This window comes from Pundamilia nyererei, unplaced genomic scaffold, assembly GCF_000239375.1.
Source record: "Pundamilia nyererei isolate P.nyererei 1_Seehausen unplaced genomic scaffold, PunNye1.0 scaffold00340, whole genome shotgun sequence".
In the NCBI taxonomy this organism is placed as follows: domain Eukaryota; kingdom Metazoa; phylum Chordata; class Actinopteri; order Cichliformes; family Cichlidae; genus Pundamilia; species Pundamilia nyererei.
Genome location: NW_005187741.1, coordinates 167,121 through 189,336, shown reverse-complemented (window position 1 = coordinate 189,336; position 22,216 = coordinate 167,121). Strand labels below are relative to the sequence as shown.

Sequence of the window (22,216 nt, the reverse complement as noted above, 5' to 3'; positions counted from 1 at the left end):
GTGTGTGAATGGGTGGATGACTGAATGTAGTGTAAAGCGCTTTGGGGTCCTTAGGGACTAGAAAAGCGCTATACAAATGCAGGCCATTTACCATTTACCATATCTCAAAACTATTTATCCTCACGACGCTTGTCACGCACATGCCTACACACAGAGTGAGAGCAACCCCTGCAATTATGTTTCTTTTAGGACATCAACCAAAACAAATAGAGCGCTGAAGCCTGTCAGGATATACTCAACTCACCCTCTGAAGAGTTATTCCCTGGAAAGCACATTACATTAAAACATCTTCCCATTTATCCATTCAGGGAGTCTGCCAGGAAGCCAGCTGTTTCCTCCACATCAAATATCTTTGCCAGCTTCCAACTATACCTTTTATCAGACTCAAAATAATCAGTGGAGTGCAATCATTTCCCAGAAACAATTATAATATTCAGAGTAAGATGACAGGAAAGCACAGACAGTGTTTCCTTGTCCAGGGGAATATTTGTCAGGATTGATTAACTGTTCCGATATCAAGAGCAATAAATACTTCCAACAAATAACTACAGCCCGTTTCTTTGCTCCATGGATATTGTTAAAGAATATTTCCTTACAGTTTTCTATGTTTTTACTCCCTCTTTCATTCCTTTTTCTTTCTCTTGAGCCTTCATTTCCCATCTTCTCTTACACAGATTCATAGGCATGCTATTACTGAGCAATATATGATATATAACAATCTGTTGTTGTTGTTACAATTTCCTCATTTTAGTAATTTCCTTTTGCAGTTTTCCCTCGCCTGCTTGTTTTGGACTAGCCTGGCTCATCATGGAGATATTTTTGTTGGCTTCCCCTCCCAGTCTGTCCATTTCCACTGTCTGCAGGACTTATTGCTTTAAATATGTCTCAGCACAGAATCATGTTGCAAGGCAAGGGTTTGCACAGTTCGCAGCCCTCCCCTGAAAACATCCATGAACTTTGACAATTAACCACAAAAATGATGCCGTCAAATAATCAAACACTATGTGAGCAACATCTTGTCAACAATCCTGTGACAGTAACTAAAGTATCTCAACACACTGGATTCGGTTTATGTTTGTGCAGTAAGTTAGCTGTTAGCATATTATAAGTTAGCATATTACCATAACCTCACTGTAATACAGATTTTCATTAGCCTCTGCTATCAGTGCAGATTCTTAATGGCTGATATGTTGCACACAGACACACTGATCATGTACTCCATGTTCTCTGAAAAGAATTGTTTTTATCATTTAGGACATTTGGAGTAAAAACATGAGACTAGATCAGTAATGTCTTTCAAACAGCTCGTGCTGGTGGTTGTTGGGAAGCCATCTGCTCAATTTTCTCCTCAAATGATCAGTGGTATGAAAAGGGAAAACGCTAAACAACGCTTGGACACTGCTAGCACGGGGCACCCACAAAAACGCAAAGCAGGAGATGAAGCATCGCTGGATCCCACATCCTTGATTTTTAGTTCACAAACACTTGTTGTAATAACTAACTACTCCTGACATTTTGGAGATGTTTGCTCTTTATACAGTAAAGTTACAGCGGGATACAAATAATATCAGGCTGATCCTGCCACGATTTGTGTTTTTAAACCCATTTTGCACACAGAGGCATTTTTTGAAAAATGTATTGATAGCAATGTTGAATATTATTACACAGGGAAAAAAACAACTACATGTAAAATAATTAGGCCTCTGCCTTTGTAAATAGAGGGACGGTAACTGCTTGTGTAAATGTGCAAAACCTGCAGATAGAGACAAAATACTGTTCATCTGACTCTCTGCCACTCATTCATCTCCTGTAAACAATAACGTGGCCACAGCGTGACGTGGAAAAAGGCACATACCTTTAACATTGCGTGACGAACTCTGCATTCCTTGTCCACACATAAACCCAAAAAAGGAGTTTAAAAAAAAAAATTCTCCATTTTCGGTGATTCGAAACGCCGTTTACGTGGACGAAACAGCTGCGTGTTCAAAATCACCGGTGCGGACGCAGCATAGAAGCGTTAGTACCTGCAGATTACTTGTATTTGCTTAATTGTTCACTAAATGTTTGAGCTGTGAAATAAACCGCAATGGAGCAAAATATGGGTGTGTGTGGTTGGAGGATGTGTTTGTGCGTATGCGCGAATATTTCTCTTGTAAAACAAAGGGGGGCCCAGCAAAAAAAGTTTGGGAACCACTGCCTATATTTCATTACATATTTAGACAGCGGGGACAAATGTTACAGCAATGAGTCGTATCATTATTTATTTAGTGTCCCAACACTCAAGTTTTGGCATCATTTCCATTCACAGAGAAGAGGAAATCAAGTGGATCCGAACACTACGAGTCTAATATGGGTTTTGCATTTCCTTTGTCTATAATCAAATATTTATTGAGGGTGCAGTGATCTGAGATCGGTGGGACTCTTTATATTCTGTTTTTTCGCAGAATTCATCTGGTTTGAAAATATCATATCATTTCAAATTTGTCTCTGAATCACAGACAAATGGGCCGAGTGCTATCCTGTCTTCATTTATTTAACATACAATAAACAGAACAGCTGGCCTCTTGTCCTCACTTCTATTTGCCGTATTGCCTCTCAGCATCATGCAAAACAGGACTGCAAACTACTGTTTGATAGGTGGTTTCTGTAATCTGGGCGTTGTGCTTGTTTCAGGATCATTCGTGGCTCCTTGAACTGCCCAGCTGGCTCTGAACTAGCAGTTCTGCATAAACAGGCAGTCAGGGTGGTAATAAGTTTACATGTCATGTTGCTGTACTATAGATACAGTGTTTGCCCCTCCCTGATTTCCTATTTCTTTGTATGTTCATCAAACTTAAATGTCTCAGATCATGAAACGACCATCAAACAGGTAAACACAAAGGCGTTTATTAGTAAAGGAAAAACTTATAGCCAGTTATCGCAAACGGTTGATTGCAGTTTTTGCGGCTAAGGCTGGCCCAACTGGATATTAGGTTTACGGGCCAAATACCCTCACACAGGACCAGGTAGGTTTGGATTTTTCCCCTTTAATAAAAAACCTTTATTTAAATTCTTCTCAATGATCTGAAATATCTAAATGTATCAGGAAACCATCAAACGTGTTCTGTGTGTTCTACATGTTTAGGAGGACGAGGGCATCTTTGTTGGGAATTACTGATGCCTGATAACTCTCCAAAGCAACAGTACTGTTACAATCATGACACCATAGCATGTAAAGCTAATCTAGTGAGCGTGCTCAGAAGCATGTCATAATTGGTTCTTTGTGCAGGGAGTGAGCAAAGAACAAGTCAGTGACGCACAAAATCAGTGGTTCTGTGAGCACATACTGGATCAGGGTTTTTACTACACTGGTCATGACTCATTGTTCCAGTGCCTTCCAAAGCACACGGATTGAGTCAGTGTAAGAATTATCAGTCTGTTTATCATTACAATCTCTCTAAATTATTTTTCCACTTCTGAACGGCTCAAAAAACCCCAAAGACTGACCTGGTCAGAGTCTAGAGTCCAATCAGATTGAGCTACTTTGGCGTGATGTTAAACACGATCATTTTCATGCTGGAAACCTTCAAGTGTTGCTGAATTTAAGAAAAGAGGACGAGTGGGCCAAACTTTACAAATGCCATAAATGTTCCCATTGCTGCTTTCTTCTTCTTTTCTTGGATCTTGACCTACTTTTATGAACTTGTTTGAAAGACGTTGCTCAGCTTTACTCCGTCCAACCCAACAGAGGAAGAAAAGACCACGTTTTGTGCCGATAAACAAAGACGCATTCTTTAGAAATGACCCAGTGGTGCATTCGCAGCACGGGCTTGTTGGCTGTTTAGTTTTTTTAAAAAGTCAAAAGCATGGCATGAGAATGGAAGTAGTTTAACTTATACTGAGTATATATTTGTAGGGTCTGCATAAACATGAGCAGTGTGTTTATCGTGAACTAATTGCAGTTTTATATTTAGAGCTGTTTGTAAAAGCTCCATCATTTAATCTGCCGCTCCATTCATTCTGCTCACGACTGGAGCTGAAGAGTCCCGGGAAAGTTTGGAGATGTTTACAAAGCTGCCCATTAACAAGCACACAGGGCAGCGGATTAATCACAGTTTATGTAACATTGTTATTGAGCTTGGACGCAGAATAAGAAAATGTACTGGCACTAAAAGTGAATTAAGAGAAATGCTGCCCATTGTTATTTTATTGCTTTAATTTGGAGCCACGCAGTCGGCCTTCATAATGATTTAACACAGAGTGGGTAAGTCGTGCTTATTAAAGCATGAATGGTGCCTTAATCAAACGTCAGTGTTGCAACACATCCCCTCCCAGATATTAGATGATCGACTGCAACTTATTGCAACAAGTCTAAGGAGCTTGGGAAGAAACATTTTGGAAGGAACGTCAAAGTATTTCAGAACAGCACATATTTAATTCCTTCCATAACAGTCACGTGACTGTCTTCTGATAAGACTTATCCATCTCTATGGTAACGCTCTTAACTGAAAAACATCATCTTAAACCTTCAGTAAACGATTAATGAAGCTGAATGAGTTGCTTGTAAGGATGCATTGTAGCTCATTACTGTCACCTGAACTACAAAAGCAGATACAAAGACACGATGACTTCAGCTCATGCAGGAGAAAGCAGACAGGCCTGTTGACTGCTTTTATTTTACCGCAGTCCAGTGCTGCCGACACAAAATCGAAGCTCTGCAGAATAGCATCGTGAAGCTTCACGATATTCATTTTATTCTCCTTTTTCTTAGTGAACAATCTTTTGTAAGAATTTCTGATTTAATTAACAAGCTAACAAAGAAGATGAAGGAGACGAGCACGGACAGTAAAGATGCTGTTTGCTCACATAGCCCCACAGAGTCGTAGATTCAAATGTCAGACATGGAGCTGAACACGAGCCCATTCTATTCACCTCAATTTGGCTGCAATGAAAAAGGATTAGCTACACTCATCTTTGTCAGCTTAGCTTTGCTGAATCATTCACATCACTACAAATATCCACTTCACCCAGAAGTTGGAAACCGACAAACCCACAGACTGCCATGGTGAGTCATCATATTACACAAGATTATAATACCAGTGGTATTATTATTATTATAACAGCAATGGTTCCCAAATAGCTTGAGGCAAGTCAAGACAATCCATCAGATTTCGTAGTAACTGACTGGAATATGCAGCTGGTTTCTTTAATTTTCTCCTTTATTCCTACTCTCAGTGTAGATGGATTATCTGTTGGGAGACAACACGTCATAAGTGCCTCCAGCTAATAATACTACTACCCAAAGACAAATGACAAAATGTTAACAACAATAATAATAATTTTAAAATGCAGAAATTCATAAAATGTTGGTTTGGGCTCTGATCCTCTGATGTGCCCAAGGCAGGTCAATAATGATTCTGATTAGTACAAAGATAGAATTTCATCCTGCCTCTTTCTATGATACTATATCAAACTGCGCCTACAACGGTGCTTTTGGTGTTTTTAAGAAATATGGTCAAAGTGACGAATTTGTGACAAAACTCAGCTGAAGGAGAATTCTTCAAAATGATTTTTCTGCAGTTTGAGTCATTACATAAAGTATCTGACATTTACTGTGTTTAAAAAGGAAATATCGGCGATACTTTAATGCCTGGGAATTAAAAATTCAAAGAGTCATCCTGTAAATCTTTTGATTGTTTTTCACGTTTTCATTTTCTTAATCTTTAAATAAAAACCTACAGCTTAATAAAAAAAAGGGTTAAAGGTCTTTTTTTTTCATGCTGCTCACGCTGTGCAAATTAATTCACTACAAAGATATGGAGGCACTGCCACCTGCTGGAATGATTGGAGGGTCTTTACCTTTCAAAATAAAGCTCCATAAGGCCATGAATTCATTCTTACTCACATTGCATGCCTCACTGTTGTCTGGCTTGTTAGGAAGGAGGAAGGAGAAAACCTTTAGCGCTCCGTCACACTCATCAACCGTCTGGTTGACCTCCTGGCAGCTTGTAATCACAGTGTAGAAGTGGGTGGGAACGGGGAAGCCATCAGCTGAGAACCTGGACCGAGGAGGGGGATCAGAGGCACGTGCAAAATGTGAAAAAGTGAAAAGCACAGGTCACCGTACAAAGGCATCACTTGCACTACTCTGGCTGCTTACGTTAGGAGCTAAATTGCACCAGAAGTCTAGTAAATCTTCAAATAACCTCCACAGTTCAGCATCAGTAATGAACTAAACACTCGTGCCTTTGGACCACTGGTGGAACATGCACAGCTACTGAGAATATGTAAGCTCCACAAAGTGAAAACCACAGCATGCTGTGTAGTTATTAATCACTTAAATGATTCCTCACATGGAGAGGAAATGCTCGCCATATATTTATAGTGCATTTATGACACAGGCAGACAGGAAGTCTCTGCAAAGGCTCATAAAGACTGGAGAGCATCGGAGGGATAAAACGTCCATCTGTGGACTCCATATACACACAGCGCTGCCAGGAAAGAGCTGAGGGAGTTATCAGGGACTCACTGCTACCTCAGAAATGTGCATATCCTGCCACCCCTCTTGTAAAGAGGGTATAATATAGTTAATAATTTATATTTGTGTTGTATTTTGCATTGTCTTGCTTATGCTTCTCTTTTCTCTACGACTGAGAGAGCTCTGCGCTGCTTTATGCGCAAATGGCAACAAAATAACCTTGAACCTTGTGTTTTGACACACATATGCACATGCAAGCTCACTTTAGTTGTTATCAGCTAGCTGACCGAGCGCCGTCATCGCTCGCCGCTGCGGTGAACTTACTCTTTTATCTTCTCGGTGGTGTCTCGAAGGCCGTCGTAGTTATAATCAAAAACAGGGCCGCAGAGAACGTTGATCCCATTGCTGGCCTCTGCATAACGCCGCAGCAGCGTGCCTTGTAGGTAACTCCACACTCCTGCACACCCACAGAAAAATAGGCCATGCTGCTTATACTCTCACCTTTTTTATAAACATCAGTAATAAGAAACACTCGAAGAGCAGCTCAGCCTCTGTCCAGCATTTGATTTTGTATATATTCATTTTGTTTTTTCTTTTCGAGTAGATTTTCCATTTCAAAGAAAGAAAGAATAAAAACAGGAGAAGTGAGGTTTCACTGGTGGAGTGAACGTCTGTAAATCTACTGACCGTGACAAGACTTTGGGCGTCACGTCCTAAATAAGGAAACCTATCCTGTTCTTGCTGTTTCCCATTTATTCCTGCAACCTTTTATGGCCTTAATATAGAACCTATTAGCCGAGCAGACGCAAACAGACACACAGCTGACGCACACACAGCATAATGGGTGCATGCATGGGGCAGGTATGCAGAGGCTGAGTGTTTGCTTTCTCCTGATAAGTCCTCTCTCTTTATAAACAATGGGTATCAGGCCACCCTGGCTCACACCTGACATCACCACATTTCTGTCCCGTGTCTCATGGAACACAACTCAATTTCCACCTCCACAAGGACAGTTAAACTAACAGATTTTAAAAAATGCGCTGATGTCAGACTCATTGTTTAACTCTGAAACTATTCTTAAGTCACAATCTACTGTAAATACAAAGGGAGGGGGTGAGAAAGTAAAATAGTAAGACTGTCACCAAACAGTGTGTTGTTGCAGCGGCTCCGGTGCTGATAAGAACTCATAATTATTCAAATAGAGATGCAGTCACTTCACACAATGTCTTTGTTTTGGGTTCGAGCTAGAGACTGTATATCAAAGATGGACATACTGTATTTGCTGTACTTTTGTATTTTGAAAGCTTGATGTTGGCCGAGGGCCGACTGTGGCTCAGACTGAGGAGCGAGCTGCCTACCAGCTGGATCAAATCCTGTCAGTGGATCATGAACAACATACTGAACCCCGGGTGTTTGAGGGTTAGATAAAAGAAGCTCAGGTGTCGATAAAAGCTCTGTATGAACAACTGATCAAACTTAATGAAAAGATGCTACGGCAGGGGTGGGCAACTCCAGGCCTCGAGGGCCGGTGTCCTGCAGGTTTTAGATGTGTGCTTGATCCAAAACAGCTGATTCAAACTGCTAAATTACATCCTCAACATGTCCTGAAGTTCTCCAGAAGCCTGGTAATGAACTAAAGAGGAATTTGCTAATTACCAGCTGACAGTGGCATATTTGGTTAGTAGGTTTTATTTGACAGACAAATCAGTGCTCAGTGAGAAGAGTCCTAATGTTTCACGAGCCTGTTACTGAGACTGAAGCACAAACATCTTGTATGGGAATGTAACATATTTTGTGGCATGCAGTAAAGACCAGATTCCCCACATTCCCGGTCCCTGGTATAAATACAACATCTTGAGACAACTGTTAGCGTGTTGCTACAGTTACGTACAGCTGAAGTGAAAATACGAAATTTTGACTTTTATGGAGGTGACTTACTCTTGAAGGCAGGGTACATGGGGACAGTGTTGGTGATGAGCGAAGCGTCATATCTGGACTCGGGAGACGTTGCCAGCTCTGTCAACACAAACGTGTGAGTCACACCTGTCTTATCATCCACTGTTTGCACATATCCAAACAAGCTCGTATAAGATGTTGACATCGCAGAAACGTCACTCAGAAGTTGTGACAGTCAAAGTTAACCCAGTGAAATTTCGGATTATTGTAATGATGTACTATTTTCCTGGCACTCCGCTGGAATTTCAGTGTTTTCCTCCTCAAATATCATTTTAAATGTAACTATATTGTGTTAAATAACATAAGCTATAGTGCTAACAATGTATGCAAAGTTTGGACAAATGAACTCCCCCATCATATGCAACAAGGTGGCCTGGTCCACTTCCTGTCGTTCTCTAACTTCCTTGGAAAGGTGAACTTCAGGAAACTGGTTCTCAGGGCCCTGATTGCCATCCTTATTAAAGGGTTAGACTTTTATTTTTTTCACATAATTGATATATTTTATTTTCTATATGACTACATCAGTTAAATCGTCAAGAATTAAAGCTCAAAACCTAAACGACTCTTTCGATTACAAATAACTCAACATAATTTTATCTCATTTATACTAAGATCCGGTTTTTATGATGTTTGCACAATGTATATTAAGCAACATGGATATTTCTGCACAGAGGGTCCTGTGTTCACCCTGTGGTGCTACCTGGGGGGAAGAGGAAGCCATACGTGAGGTGGGTGTTCTGGCCGTAGGCGCTGCAGCTCTGACTGTGATCAGCTGACACTCTGGCGTCGACTCGGATGCACTGAGCACTCGGAGAAGCATCTGGTACAGGAGTCATGTCCTCCTGTGAGACAGACATGTGACAACATACAGTGAAACTGAACCAGAAATGTGGTTAATCGCAGTCAATTCATGATTTAACAGTAGGGGCATTACTTTTATCCTGCATAGGGCCAGGTAGGGTTAATGTTTTATTCCCTTAATAAATGAAAAAAGTGTTTGTTTTGTCATTTAATGGTATCAGCTGCATTTTGGTGCAGCTGAAAGAATCTAAGATAAAAAGCATCTAAAGTGAGAGTGAAACTCAGATGTAATGCTGGGCTCTAATATAATGTTTACTTCCACTCATGTCTGCGTGTTGTTTTGGCATTCATGCATGGCGATGTATATGCACGGAGCAGGTGTGCCATACGTGAGCAGCTGCACAACATCACAACACAACACCTGCAACGAGTCAAACACGCGAGTGTGTTTACTGCAGTGGCTGTCTGAGATTTCATGTTTGCATGTTTTCAGAGCTCTGTCACATCCTGCTGCGACACAAACACAGTCACTCACTGCAAACACCACGAACAGAGTGCCTCTAATGTGGTTGCATCAGAGGTTTAACCTCATTTATATCAACGAAGTTCTGAGAGGAAGAAGACGTCTGTTTACATGCTGGACACGTCTGGACATGCTGTTCGTGCAAACACAGGGCAGGGTTAAAAAAGCAGAAATGCAAGAGTTACTCTTGTACTCTTACAGTCACTGTCACATTTCAAACTAATCACCTGAGTAAAGACTTCTGTGATAGTCTTTACTCAGGTGTCAGTCTGTCGTCAGATTCTAGCATCCTTACACTGGCTGCCAGTCACTTTTCAAATGGATGTTAAAATGTTATTATCCGTCTTCAAGGCGTTGCATGGGTTGGCACCCTCACACCTTTCTGATCTTTTGAACGGGTTCACTCCAGCAAGGTTATTGAGGTCTGCGGATCAAACGCTCCCAGCTGTGCTGAGGTCCACATTACAGCACAGAGGAGGTCGGGTCTTTGCTGTAACTGCTTCTAAACTTTCAAAACCCATCTGAAAACCCACCTTTATTCCTTGGCTTTTAAATGAGAATGAGGAATGAATGAACTACTTTCATTTGTCTTATTTCCTATTGAAATCTTCTCATTTTATGCTTTTTTCATAATTTTTCTTTTTATCTCTTTTAATTATTTTTAATTTTAAATGTTCAGCACTTTGCTCAACAGTTGCTGTTTTAAGTGTGCTGTATAAATACATTTGACTTTGACTAATCATCATAAAGCACTGATTGCACCAGGGTTAGTAACACCAGCATGTCCCTGAAGTGCCTTCAAACATGCTGATATAGCAGCTTCGAAACATTGCACAGGAAGGCTTCTTCCTCTTCTTCTATCCCAAGCGCCCTCTTGTGTCTCGCAGGCACCTCTGCATATCCTCCTTGACCACAACCATGGACGTCGTCCACTGAACAAACTCTCTCAGCCTCGTCTCGCTAGTGCCATCTCCAAACTACTCGACCTGAGCTTTGCCTCTGATGTACTCATTTATAATCCTGCCAATTCTGGATACTCCTAAATGAAAAAGTTTGCAAAAGGTGAGTTTTCACAGACAAGAGTATAAATATAAGAATAAGACTTTCCACAGGAACAGGGCGGTGATGACCTGCAAACTCTTCAGGTTAAGTTTCTTGATATGAACAGCAGCTAATCTTAAGCAAACAACTGGCAATCAATATGAGCATAAGGACTCCTGAAATATAACAGAAAAAAACTCAAACTTTTATCTTCATATCATGGAAGTGTATCTGTGAATCTACCCTCTGACGTTTTTATAATTTGGACTAGCAGGAACACAACAACCAGAGATCAAACTAGAGAAAAAACTAAAAGTTCTAGGTGACTTCAAGGGACAATCAATGGCTTGTAGAACCAAGCTGACTGATACAAGACGGAGTGAGAACTTTACATGTGTGTACCTGTGGTGGCAGTGTGTATGATGTCCACAGGGGCATGGCTAGCTCTTTGCTGTATCCACTGATGAACTCCACATGATGAAGAAGACTGTACTGAGTGTCAAACATCACCGCTGGTCGACCAAACGGCAGCTGGGTGCTGTCTGCAAAAACAACATGTTGTACCTCGATGCCAAATTATTTGATTATACTTCATAATTAAAGGTGATTCTGTTGGTGTTCCTACTGACCAATAAAATGGCAAAAAATACAAATGAAAGCAGAAACAGGAGGCATTGCTTTAAGATACATGATGAAGAAAATCTAGATTTACTGTCAAATAATCCTATTTCCTCAGCTGCTAGCTGAATGCAGCTGTTCCAGTGTGTGTGTGTAACACTTACTATAACTGTAGACCCCATCTGATGCACGAGTGAACAGCCCATTGATCTCCACTTTGTTCTGAAAATGATAAAATGTGGTTTTTTCCTCGTCTTTGTTTGTTACAGAAGAAAGTGACAAACACGGTGAAATCAGCTGGATTTAGATGTTACAAATGATTTCTGTGGCATTGCTGCCTCCCACAGACCTCATCGTCACAGCTGCAGCCCAGGTCGTGGCTGATTTCGGCGTCGGACGGCGGCGACGGCGGCGTGACTTCCTCTGGCATGCTGGGATGGAAAGGCGGATCTTTCAGCATATCGTTCAGACTGCCGTGTGTCCCGTTGTTTGGAACTGGCTTCAAGCCCAACAAGTCTAAAGCACGAACAATCAGAGGACACGCTATTATAGTAGTAATGATAACATCGGTATTATTATCTCGGCCAGGAGTGTCCTTCTCCAGTCCTTTAGAGCTTCCGTCCTGCAGCTTTTAGACACATCCTTGTTCCGACACCTGAATCAAATGAGTGGCTTGTTATCAGGCCTTTGCCAAACTTGATGGCTGAAGAGGTTTCCAACCATTTGATTCAGCTGTGTTGGAGTAGGGATGGCTCTGCAGGACAGTAGCTCTCGAGGACTGGAGTTGGACACCCCAGATCTAGACCATATTTTCTGGTATTCAAAAGAAGATAAAAAAAATGATTCTTACCACACATGACATTGTATAACTCTATATTCTCAAACTCCGGCACCATCTTCTGAAATTTGAAGCTTGGCCCATGGCCAATAAAGATTGTCTGCAAAAAAGAAGGAGCATCAAACAGTGAAATCAACTCGTGGAGTTTTCAAACAAACTTTATGAAAACTGTCGTGTGGACATCAGATCAGAGAGATGTACTCCTCATAATGAGGTAATAGTCAGCCATGTTTCTTGTCCTTCTCTCAAATTCTACTTTTCTCGAAACAATACTCCGCGTGGAACAAGAAGAAACCTCTGGGGCTGAAAATGAAGCCGAATGAACCTTAGATTCCAAAAGCTGCAGTTCCTTCAGCCACCACTTGATGTCATCATCAAGGGTCAGTCATCATGGGCTTCTGTGATAAACTGCCACTTTATAACAGATGGTTTTAAAACGGTACAAAGTCTTTTTTACGTTCTTTAACAATCACATCTGTACTGACAACACATCTGTCTTCAACTATTTAAATTCTGTTTGACTACAACTGCTACATGTCAGCCTTTAACTCACCTGGTTCAGCCACTGAGCTGAGCTGCTCGTAGAGCTGCTGGTGTTTAACATATTAAGATACTATGGCTTGCTGTGTGATTTAAACAATGCTACATGGTAACCTTTGGCTCAGAAAGCCCAAGATGGCGGTACTCATAACGCCAAGTATTCAAACAAAGTATCCAAGCTTGACGCGCGATGTCTTTAACATATAAACACAGAAGGAGCAAACGGCAGATACGACACACGAGTACCCTCATGCTGGTTATCTTGTTGTCAAAGCCGTGATCACCAAAGAAGCCACACCGAGTCCTCGGCTTTTCTGGCATTTTCCTGAAAACAACAAACATGGAGTATGCAGGCACTGAGTCATTCTGTGATTTTTGTAGCTCAGTGTGACAAAATGCAAAAATCCTTCCTTCACCTCACTTTCTAAATATCAGTGAACTTAACTTAAAGTCCTCAAATTTAATCAGACATGATTTAAAGATAAAGTGGGAGTAGAGGTCACTGAGGCTGCCAGTTTCCTTTGTAATCGTCTTATTTCTTCCTCAGACTTGATAAGATTTATTGGTAGTTAAAACAGATTAGAATCACAGGCTACCTGGCAATGTGCCACTTCCTCTCCATCAGCAGATGGACATCCTCAATCCGTCTGTTGTTGGCGTAGTGAAGCCTCTTGGGTAAATCCCGTTTCAGGTATGGCTTGAAGTGCTGAGCTGGCATTTTGCACTGAAACAGTAAATACAAAGGTGAACGACCTGACCCCTGCAAACACAGCAAACCGCTCAGTTTGTTTTAGGCTGTACTGTGATCTTATACATTTGTTACTTACAGTGAGGTTTGCAACCACAACTTTTGGGTCATCTGGAAATGGAAATTTGAGAAATATAAAGCAGGTTTTGCATCTAAAGAAAGCACGTGTCACACTGTGCTATTTAAATGTGCGCACTTACACGTGGTCGGTTTTGGCTCACGGGGTCGTATTCTGCCCAGCGAGCCAGGGATCAGCGTGATCTCGTCTATGTTGAGTGGGTAGCTGCTGAGGAACTCTGTCCTGTCGCAGTGGGCCTCCTCCATCCCTGAGACACAGCAGTGACATCTGTAACTTCTCGACACACCTCAGACGTACACAAGTTATGTGACCAAACGTTTCATGCTTGTGCTGACACTGAGAGTACACGCCAAGTGAAGGAACCTGTGTGTCTTTTAAAAGAACCATGTGACTTTCAACAGTTTTAATAGAGACTCTCAAACCTGATGCAGCTCTTGATGGCATCTCTGTGGCCTCCAGAACTAGAAGAGGTCAGATCTAGTGTTTCTTTAATCCTGTTTTTCTCCCCTCACCCTCAACCAATCACAGCAGATGGCCTCGCCCCTCCCTGAGCCTGGTTCTGCTGGAGGTTTCTTCCTGTTAAAAGGGAGTTTTTCCTTCCCACTGTCGCCAAGTGCTTGTTCATGGGGGGCCATCTGATATTTGGTGTTTTCTCTGTCATATTGTCTCTATTCATACTAAAAAGCAGCGTGAGCTGTTTGCTCGTGTGATTGATGCTACAGAAATAAAAGTGAATTGAATTAAACTAATGTGAAGAAATGTTGAGTCATTTTTGACCAATCGTTTCTTCTGTAGCCCTCATATAAAAAGTCTATGCATAACTTCTTCCTTCCACTGCGAAAACTGGGAACATCCCATCTCAGAGTGATGCTGAAAAACTAGTCCATGCATGTGTTGTTTCTGGATTGGACTATTGCGATTGCTCATTTCCAGGATGTCCGAAAAAGTTCAGTGAAACCCTTCAAAGTTGATCCAAAGTTGTTGCAGCAAGAGAAATAAAGAGAGATCATATTTCTCCAAGAACACTGGCTCCCTGTAATATTCAAGACTGAATTTAAAAGTCTCTCTGGGACGATAAAGCACCATAACTGTATTATTCCAATAGAGTACTTCCATCTCAGGCTGCAACCTAGAAGTAGAAGAACCTTCAGCTATCAGGGCTCTCTCCACTGGAACCAGTTCAGATACCTGGATCAGGTGACCCTGAAACATTATTTAGTAATGAGGCTACAGGATCCGGCTGCTGGGGGGCTTCCTGAGCACTTTTCCTTCCTCCCAGTGAAGGAGTAAAGGTTCTAAAGAAGGTCTCTTACTCTGTAAAGGAGCTCTTCCCTCCAAGTACAAACACAGAGGACTGTCTAATCATTGCTGCATTTACAAGAACTGTAATAAAAGGGTTAATTAGACAAAATCCTCTGAATTCAGCAGGTTTCTGTGGAGCTCATACCGTGATCTCCTACAATGATGAGATTGATACAGCGGTGCAGGTTCATCTGCTTCAGTCCATTCATTAGCTGACCAATGATGTTGTCAATTTCCCTCAGAGGGTTGTCCAGCTGTGGACAGTATTTCAATTGAAACCAAAATGATTGATTATTGCATATTATTAATCGCACCTCTTAGACCATCTTCAGGCCTAGCTCACCTCACTGCTGAGTGGACCCATTCGATGTCCGTAGGCATCGGGCTGCTCTGAGTGGATAGCATAAACATACGGCCTGAAAAGACATGACGAAGGAAACGTTGTGCTGCGAGACACTTTTCATGGAACAGTGATGACTGAACAAGGTAGAAAAAAACTTTGTTTCAGTGTGAGTTCAAGCATCTCACCTGAACGCACAACCAGAGAAGAAACACAAACACCTACTTCACCTGCTGACACACCGAGCTGTACAAACACTCCATGCACGTCACTACCCAGCACTTATCTGCAGCGTCACCTTCAAGCTACTTTTTGCACAATGCAACAGTATTTTGCACATTTCCACTGCACTGTCTTGTTTCTGTATCGTCCTGTTCTGTCTGGTGTTTCACTGTCTTGTCTTGTTTTATTGCAGTGTTTGCACATTACTCTGTTATATGTCATATGTAGCACCAGGGTCTCTGAGGAACGCTGTCTCCTTTCACTCTGTACTGTAACACTGTGCATGGTTGAATGACAATAAAAGCCACTTGACACTTATCAGCGTCTGATCCGATCACTGACCCCAGACTCTGCAGTCTCTTAAACAGACACACCCACAGTATCACTGTCACTGTCATTCTTGAGTAATTTTACACATTATTTTGTGTGTGAAAGCTACATGCTAATTAATTGTAAAAAAGTAAAAAAGACATGGACACACCTGACATCATCGGGCAAGTGCAGCCAGTGCAAGATGGTCAAAATCCTCCTTTCAAGAGGAATCACCCTGAAAACAAGAATCATGATGATTAAAATGTTAATGACAAAACCTGACGATCAATTTTTCTTCTGTCACCAAATAGCTGAGGCTGATGGTTTGAATGTAAATCAGCAGATGAACACGCCGTTTTGTTCGGACTCCTCGGACTCTTCAATGGCCTTTGTTGTGACTGTGTGGGAGTATTGTCCCATTGTCTGTCTGTCTCAGGATGTGACTAGTGCGCATCTTCATGTGTAGCCCTCGTGATCATTGAGTCATGGACATGCAAACACTCGCTGACATGAACCTGTCTGCTTCGTGCCTGTCAGTCGAGCTGGGCTCGGTCATCGGGTCAAATCAAAATCAAAAGCTCCTCTTTGACGTCTGTGTTGCTCAGACTTAATAACACTTTGTAGTTAATTACACGAAGCATCAGAGAAGCACTGTTGCTCGATGATGTCACACATTTTAATACTTGCTTTTTAACATTAAAATCTTTGACTCTGCCCAGTATCCCATTATCATTTCTCTTCCCCTCACTGCTTCGGACTCAATCTTCAAGAGTTTCTCAGCTACTAAAGTGTATTTGTGTTGTTTTTTCCCTGAACCTCCCTCATTATTTCTCCTGAAAGACTGAGTTTTATTTATTTTAGTGCATTATTGTGTTATTTGGCAAGTAGAAAGATTTCCCCACAATGAACAACAGCTTCACCAGCATCCACATCATGTGTCCTTTCTGTACTGTTTCCCTAAATTGGCAGTATCCTCGGCAACATCCACACCTAAGCCACAGACTGGCATCCAGGGTGTGCCCAGCTGTTTGCCCATGAAACGAGTCATAGGCTCCAGCCCGACTTATCCCCGAGGGGGCATTTCATTAAGAGAGATCCAGGGCTCTGACTGAGGCCATCGGACATTCAAAGAAAATCAACACAAAATATATCAAGAATGTATAAGTAGTGCAGGAAAAGTGGAAGTGACTCCTCAGTAAAGTCTGACATCTAAAGCTACTGAAAAACATTCCAGTACTAACTTAAGTACCAAGGCCAGAAGAACGTGCCTGGTTTCACTCCTTGTTTCTCAGCGGTGATCCAGATCTGAAAAAGAAACAAAAGGAGATGAAATCCAGAAATCCAACGGTCCTCTTAAACGCTGTTATAAGTGACCTTAACACCTTACGTAAGCTCTTCAAATCTATGGAGAGAAAATGTTGACAAAATGGTCACAAATGTGTTCAATATTCTCAGGATTTTGTGTCACTCTGCGTACTTACAAATGTGTGCTCCTGCACACGTACAAACACCAAAGAAGCACGCTTTTTAAATTTGCATTTTATGCTTTAAGAGTTACGCCTGCTTTTTGGTCAGCTGGACTCTAGACTGGACTCACAGGCTGTCCGCCCCACCAGCGGTGGTTCAGTTTCTCTCTGGAACGCAGTGTGAACGTGGCATTAAAGTCTGGGTCATACATGGTGTTCCCCACAATCCCGTGGGACTCTGGGTACAGGCCCTGCAGACAGATGGCACATTTACTGTTTTAAAAATGAGTCCAACGCTTGAGTAGCAACACGAGCACAGTGTAAGGGTATTTTGAACACACTGGCAAACATTTGTGTTTGCTCATTCTTCAGAGAGAGTACTCATTAACAGACTAGCTTTACTGTAACTTCTAACATGAACCATCCACTAAATATGCTGGCTCACTTACCGTGGCTAAGGTGTACAAATTTGGAAATGTTTTTGATGGGTAGACTGGTCGCATGTACGGTGTAGACGTGCCACATCCTCCTGAGGGGAAACAAAAGGTAACTTTTTGTTAAATTTTGCATTTTAAAAAGTAAAGAGTTGTGAAAGCTGCATTTTACAGGATGATGCAAGCAACCAGGCTATATTTTTGACTCATCAAAAAGTAAATAAAGGACATACAGAAACTGCTGGCTCTGTAAAAATCACTGAAATACAGATGAAGTTAAAAAGAAGACATACCGAGTTTATGAAGGTTTGGGATGACAGACTGGTCCTTCTTCAGGTAGGAGGCTCTGAACCCATCGAGCGAGAGCATGATGAGAGGAGGACGGACGAAGCTGAGAAGCACAAGAATGACAAAGCTGATTGATCTGGTAACATCACCAAACTGCAGTTATCCTCCAAAATGGTGTTTCAGGTTTCTATAGAAGGCGTGGAGCCATTATGCTTTTTTTAGAGACGTGGTTAGTCATCAGACTCCACGGAGTTTGCATCTTCTCCCCGTGTTTGTGTGGCTTCTCCTCGGGTACTCCGGCTTCCTCCCACAATCCAGAGACATGCACTTAGTGGGGATAATTGGCAACTCTAAATAGGTGTGAATGTGGGAGTTAATGTGAGTGCAAATGGTTGTCGGTCTCTGTGTGTTAGACGGGCGACCTGTCCAGGGTGTGCCCTGCCTCTCACCCTGGGACAGCTGGGATAGGCTCCAGCCCCCCCTCGACCCTGAAAAAGGATAAACAGATGGATGGTTGGTCATCGATCTTACCCTGCAGGGCATTCAGGACTCGTGATGTCCTGGCATTCTTCTTGCAGCCACGAAGTCTCACCTTGAGAGGAAACCACAGTACATCACATGCTTGAAAGCAAATTTAATCTCCATGTCACTTGGTTAAAAATGATAATGACATGTACCTTTGCACATGGACTTGTAATTTGAGCAGCAGTCTCCTTTTTCCAGACAGTCCTCTGAGCAGTGGCAGGCATGGTCTTCGTTCCTCTCCTCCCCACACCGTTCCTGTTTGCATTCAAAGCCTCCCTCTGAGCACAAACAGGAAGTCAGTTCATTGATTATTTCCGTGTGTGAAAAATAACATTTTCACCGAATTCTCTGCAGTTCTTTGAGAATCTAAGCACATGCAATGATTCAGCTTGTAGAAGCAACTTCAGCAGCAGTAACCGAAGTACTGTAAGTCTGGTCCACTGGTCCACTCGTCTTTGCAACACTGCTCCAGTTGACTGAGGTTGGTGGTTATTTGTTTGTGCACAGATCTCTTAATGTTCTTTTTTTCCTTCTGTATATTCAGATAGAACTTTGCAAACCTAATCTGTGCTGCCATGCTCCTTCTTAAAGATTAGAGTCCTATCCTGGCACAATATCATGAACTTTAACATTTCACATGTGAATGAAATGAATAGTTTTAGGCCTCTGAGCTCCAGCTCTTGTTCTGTTTTGGGGGGTTTGCAGTTAGCCTGAGCAGAGGTCTGACATCCATTCCTGGGGAGATGGTGACATGGTGATAAGATATACATGCATTTGATTAGCAGCACCAAGCTGCTTCCTACCTTATTGATTCAGATGAAAGCAGGAAACACAACACATCAGCGTGCCGCATCATGACAAATTCAGTCTGATTACATCATAACGTTACTCTTCCTGGCTCCGTTTAAGACTCTCTTGTGTTTTTTTCCTTTCATTCAGGCGTTTACAAAACTTCTGAAGGAATGTGTTATCATGTACAAAGTTGCAGTCTTACAAAGTTTTCACAAAAAGTTTCCTGAGACTCTAAACGATGCTGATCCTTCACACAGCCTGGTTAGTAGGTGTGAACCCACGTCCATTAAGAAATGACTTTCAGCTGTTCCCTTCTTCTCAGCACATAGTGCTCTGTGTTTGATTTGGCATCTCAAAGGATTTTTGTTACAAAGTCCACAGAGTCTCCTCGTTCTGTAGAAACCCATCCAGCAATCAGACTCCTGGACAGCACGTTCACTCCATCACTGATCGTTAGCCATGTGGTACAAACTCTACAGAGCTTGTTGATTAAACCATTGTGTTACTCAGCCTTGAAAGTAATGCAGTGTCTCTGTGGCTCCACGACCATCTTCCAAGTCACATGTTAGACGAGCTCAGGCTGCACATTCGCCTCCAGCAGCCTCGACAGCTTGTTCAACTTTGGCTAAATTCTGCCGAGTTCATCTGCCTCCGAGTCCCCAATGAGCCCTGTTCCACTGTTTAACTGTCTTCTCCCAACCAACGTTTTCAGATCTCAGATCTCTGTTGCATAACAGAGGGTCCTAAAATGTGTTACAGATTATCCATACCCAGGCAACGCTGACGTTTTATTATACGTTTTAAAAAGAAGACCCACAAGAAGCTCATGGTTGCTGAATTCATTTGAAGATTTTTTTAAATGTTCCACAGTTGTTTACTTCATGTTTTCAAGATGAACATACAGTTATAGGTGATGCAACAGAGATTTAAATTAGCATCAGATGAAAATGAACATTTTGGCTTTTGTTAAATTTCCCTGTGTTACAAGAGAAAGTACTCATGCCGAGCTTTGCAGGCATGTTAGACACTATATGAAGCATATGTAAATATCTATACTTTTAATATTAGACAGCTCTGTAGCTGTTCATTGGCTGTTACACATCTCTAAACTGCTTTTAAGGGTTTACATTGTCAGCTCGATGCAGTTAGTTGTTGACCAAGAGCCACAGACTGGGTAAGAAAACAGGAAGTGAAGAAAAGACGAGAGACGTGAGCAAGTGTGTAGAAGCCTGACCTGTTTTCAGGCAGTGCTCATCAAAGTCAGAGCAGCAGCTGTAGTAGGTTTTGCAGAGATTGTCACATCTGCATCCTGGAGGGCTGGCCACCTCCAGCTCAAAGCACCTCCCCTTACAGGAGCCCGCTGAGCTGACCCACTCTGAAATGACTACAGGGAGGGGAAGGGCATGGTGAGACACACATGCTGCAAACATGCCCACATACAACGTTTACCAAGTATAATGGTGCACAGCTCTGATATAAAATGTGTTTTTACGTCTTTAAGCAAAATCGAGAAGTCATAGTACACAAGTTCTAGCTCGGTTTGCCTCCATAACAGTCATTCAAGGTAAACTCAAGTAATTTTCCTATAACGGTTTTTGTCATCTAGATTTTCGATGTCAAAACTCATAATTAAAACACTCCTGTTGATGTGAAGTTAAAGTTAAATAAATGCAACTCGTTCCTGCTTGAAGTTTCGTTCACATTGGCCCAACCATTAAGGAGGAAATATGTACATACAGATATATATTCACATCTATCCTGCTATGATTAGAGTGAGAAACAAAACACCAACACAGTGCGCCTGGAGCTACTAGCTCGGTGCTTTTTCTCGCTTTGATGTAACTTGGCAATACACATTTTAAACATCAATGTCATTTTGGTCCAAATGCAGAAATAAAGGTTTCCACCATATTTGATCACATCAGTCTTCAGCTCAGTTATAAGACTTTCTGAACTCAACAGCCCAGAATAAGCGTTGCTAAGACATCAAGTGTGTTCTCACTTTTAGTATGAGATGGCGGGTTGTCCCCTCCCTCTGAAGGTCGGCTGGCTTGAAACACATAAGCTCTGCTGACATCAATGCCCCACAGACAGAACGCAACCACTACCTGCAGAAAACCAGAGAGCATTTCTTTTTAACACATTTCCACTCCTCAAGGTCAAAGGTCAGGCTTGGAGCATCTCTAGAGCTGGTACAGCTTTAGTATCCTGCTCAGCAAATCTTTACAAGAACTGATGTTTCCCAAAGTACAACTTAAACCCAGATTTAAGGTGAAAGCAGCTCAGAATGGTAACGGGAGCTTTGTTTCATGCAGCTCCAACGCTTCTAATAGGTTTAATTACACAATCATGCAGTTGGACATTTTCTTGCTTAAATAAGTAAGATTTTCCCTGAAGAATCAACTAGAAGATCTGTTAATGATGAAGCCTAAACAGCTGTGCAAGTTGCTGTGCCATGTGCACCAGGTGCACCTTTACACCCACATACAGTTGCAGATGTTGACTCTCCTCACAAGCCTGACGGTCTCCACTTTTACCCAAATAATAATAAAAAGATTCACACAGATTTACATATTCAGAGTTTCCCTCTTCCATTATGATATTTATTACTATTCAATATTTTAGACAAAAGAAACACTCAAATTAGTAGAAATCTTACATGAAGTAACATAAGTTCAACCATGAGTTAGACCATGACCTGAACACCGAGTTTAGAAACAAATGTTTGATCTAAAATGTGACTCACATCGGCGGATCTCTCACAGATCACATTTGGCCTTGACAGACAGTTTGGACGCAGGGTGACTCTGGTCACCCCAACTCTGCAGGTCAACCTCATACGTGTCATGTGTCAGCGGTGGTAACATATCTGTGCCATACCAGGCACTTGTCAGTGCCATAACTGAGTTAGAAAGTCCCAAAGTAGCCCAATTA

The 22,216-nt window shown here is 41.9% G+C and overlaps 1 protein-coding gene across 1 annotated transcript in view; it reads right to left on the bottom strand.

Moving 5' to 3' along the window:
* The window catches only part of enpp2l (ectonucleotide pyrophosphatase/phosphodiesterase 2-like), a 39,961-nt gene that overhangs the window by 14,440 nt on the left and 3,305 nt on the right, over positions 1 to 22,216 (bottom strand). Inside the window, exons 2-24 of the mRNA XM_005752046.1 lie at positions 21,285 to 21,390; positions 20,517 to 20,666; positions 18,643 to 18,768; positions 18,497 to 18,557; positions 17,971 to 18,068; positions 17,693 to 17,772; positions 17,375 to 17,494; positions 17,027 to 17,082; positions 15,947 to 16,012; positions 15,247 to 15,319; positions 15,049 to 15,157; positions 13,723 to 13,848; positions 13,602 to 13,633; positions 13,371 to 13,498; positions 13,021 to 13,099; positions 12,247 to 12,334; positions 11,746 to 11,912; positions 11,561 to 11,618; positions 11,181 to 11,320; positions 9,114 to 9,255; positions 8,396 to 8,473; positions 6,782 to 6,914; positions 5,885 to 6,038 (exon numbers count right to left, since the gene is read on the bottom strand). Of these exons, the coding sequence (XP_005752103.1) occupies positions 5,885 to 6,038; positions 6,782 to 6,914; positions 8,396 to 8,473; positions 9,114 to 9,255; positions 11,181 to 11,320; positions 11,561 to 11,618; positions 11,746 to 11,912; positions 12,247 to 12,334; positions 13,021 to 13,099; positions 13,371 to 13,498; positions 13,602 to 13,633; positions 13,723 to 13,848; positions 15,049 to 15,157; positions 15,247 to 15,319; positions 15,947 to 16,012; positions 17,027 to 17,082; positions 17,375 to 17,494; positions 17,693 to 17,772; positions 17,971 to 18,068; positions 18,497 to 18,557; positions 18,643 to 18,768; positions 20,517 to 20,666; positions 21,285 to 21,390 (2,370 nt within the window). The remainder of the gene's footprint in view (positions 1 to 5,884; positions 6,039 to 6,781; positions 6,915 to 8,395; positions 8,474 to 9,113; positions 9,256 to 11,180; positions 11,321 to 11,560; positions 11,619 to 11,745; positions 11,913 to 12,246; positions 12,335 to 13,020; positions 13,100 to 13,370; positions 13,499 to 13,601; positions 13,634 to 13,722; positions 13,849 to 15,048; positions 15,158 to 15,246; positions 15,320 to 15,946; positions 16,013 to 17,026; positions 17,083 to 17,374; positions 17,495 to 17,692; positions 17,773 to 17,970; positions 18,069 to 18,496; positions 18,558 to 18,642; positions 18,769 to 20,516; positions 20,667 to 21,284; positions 21,391 to 22,216) is intronic.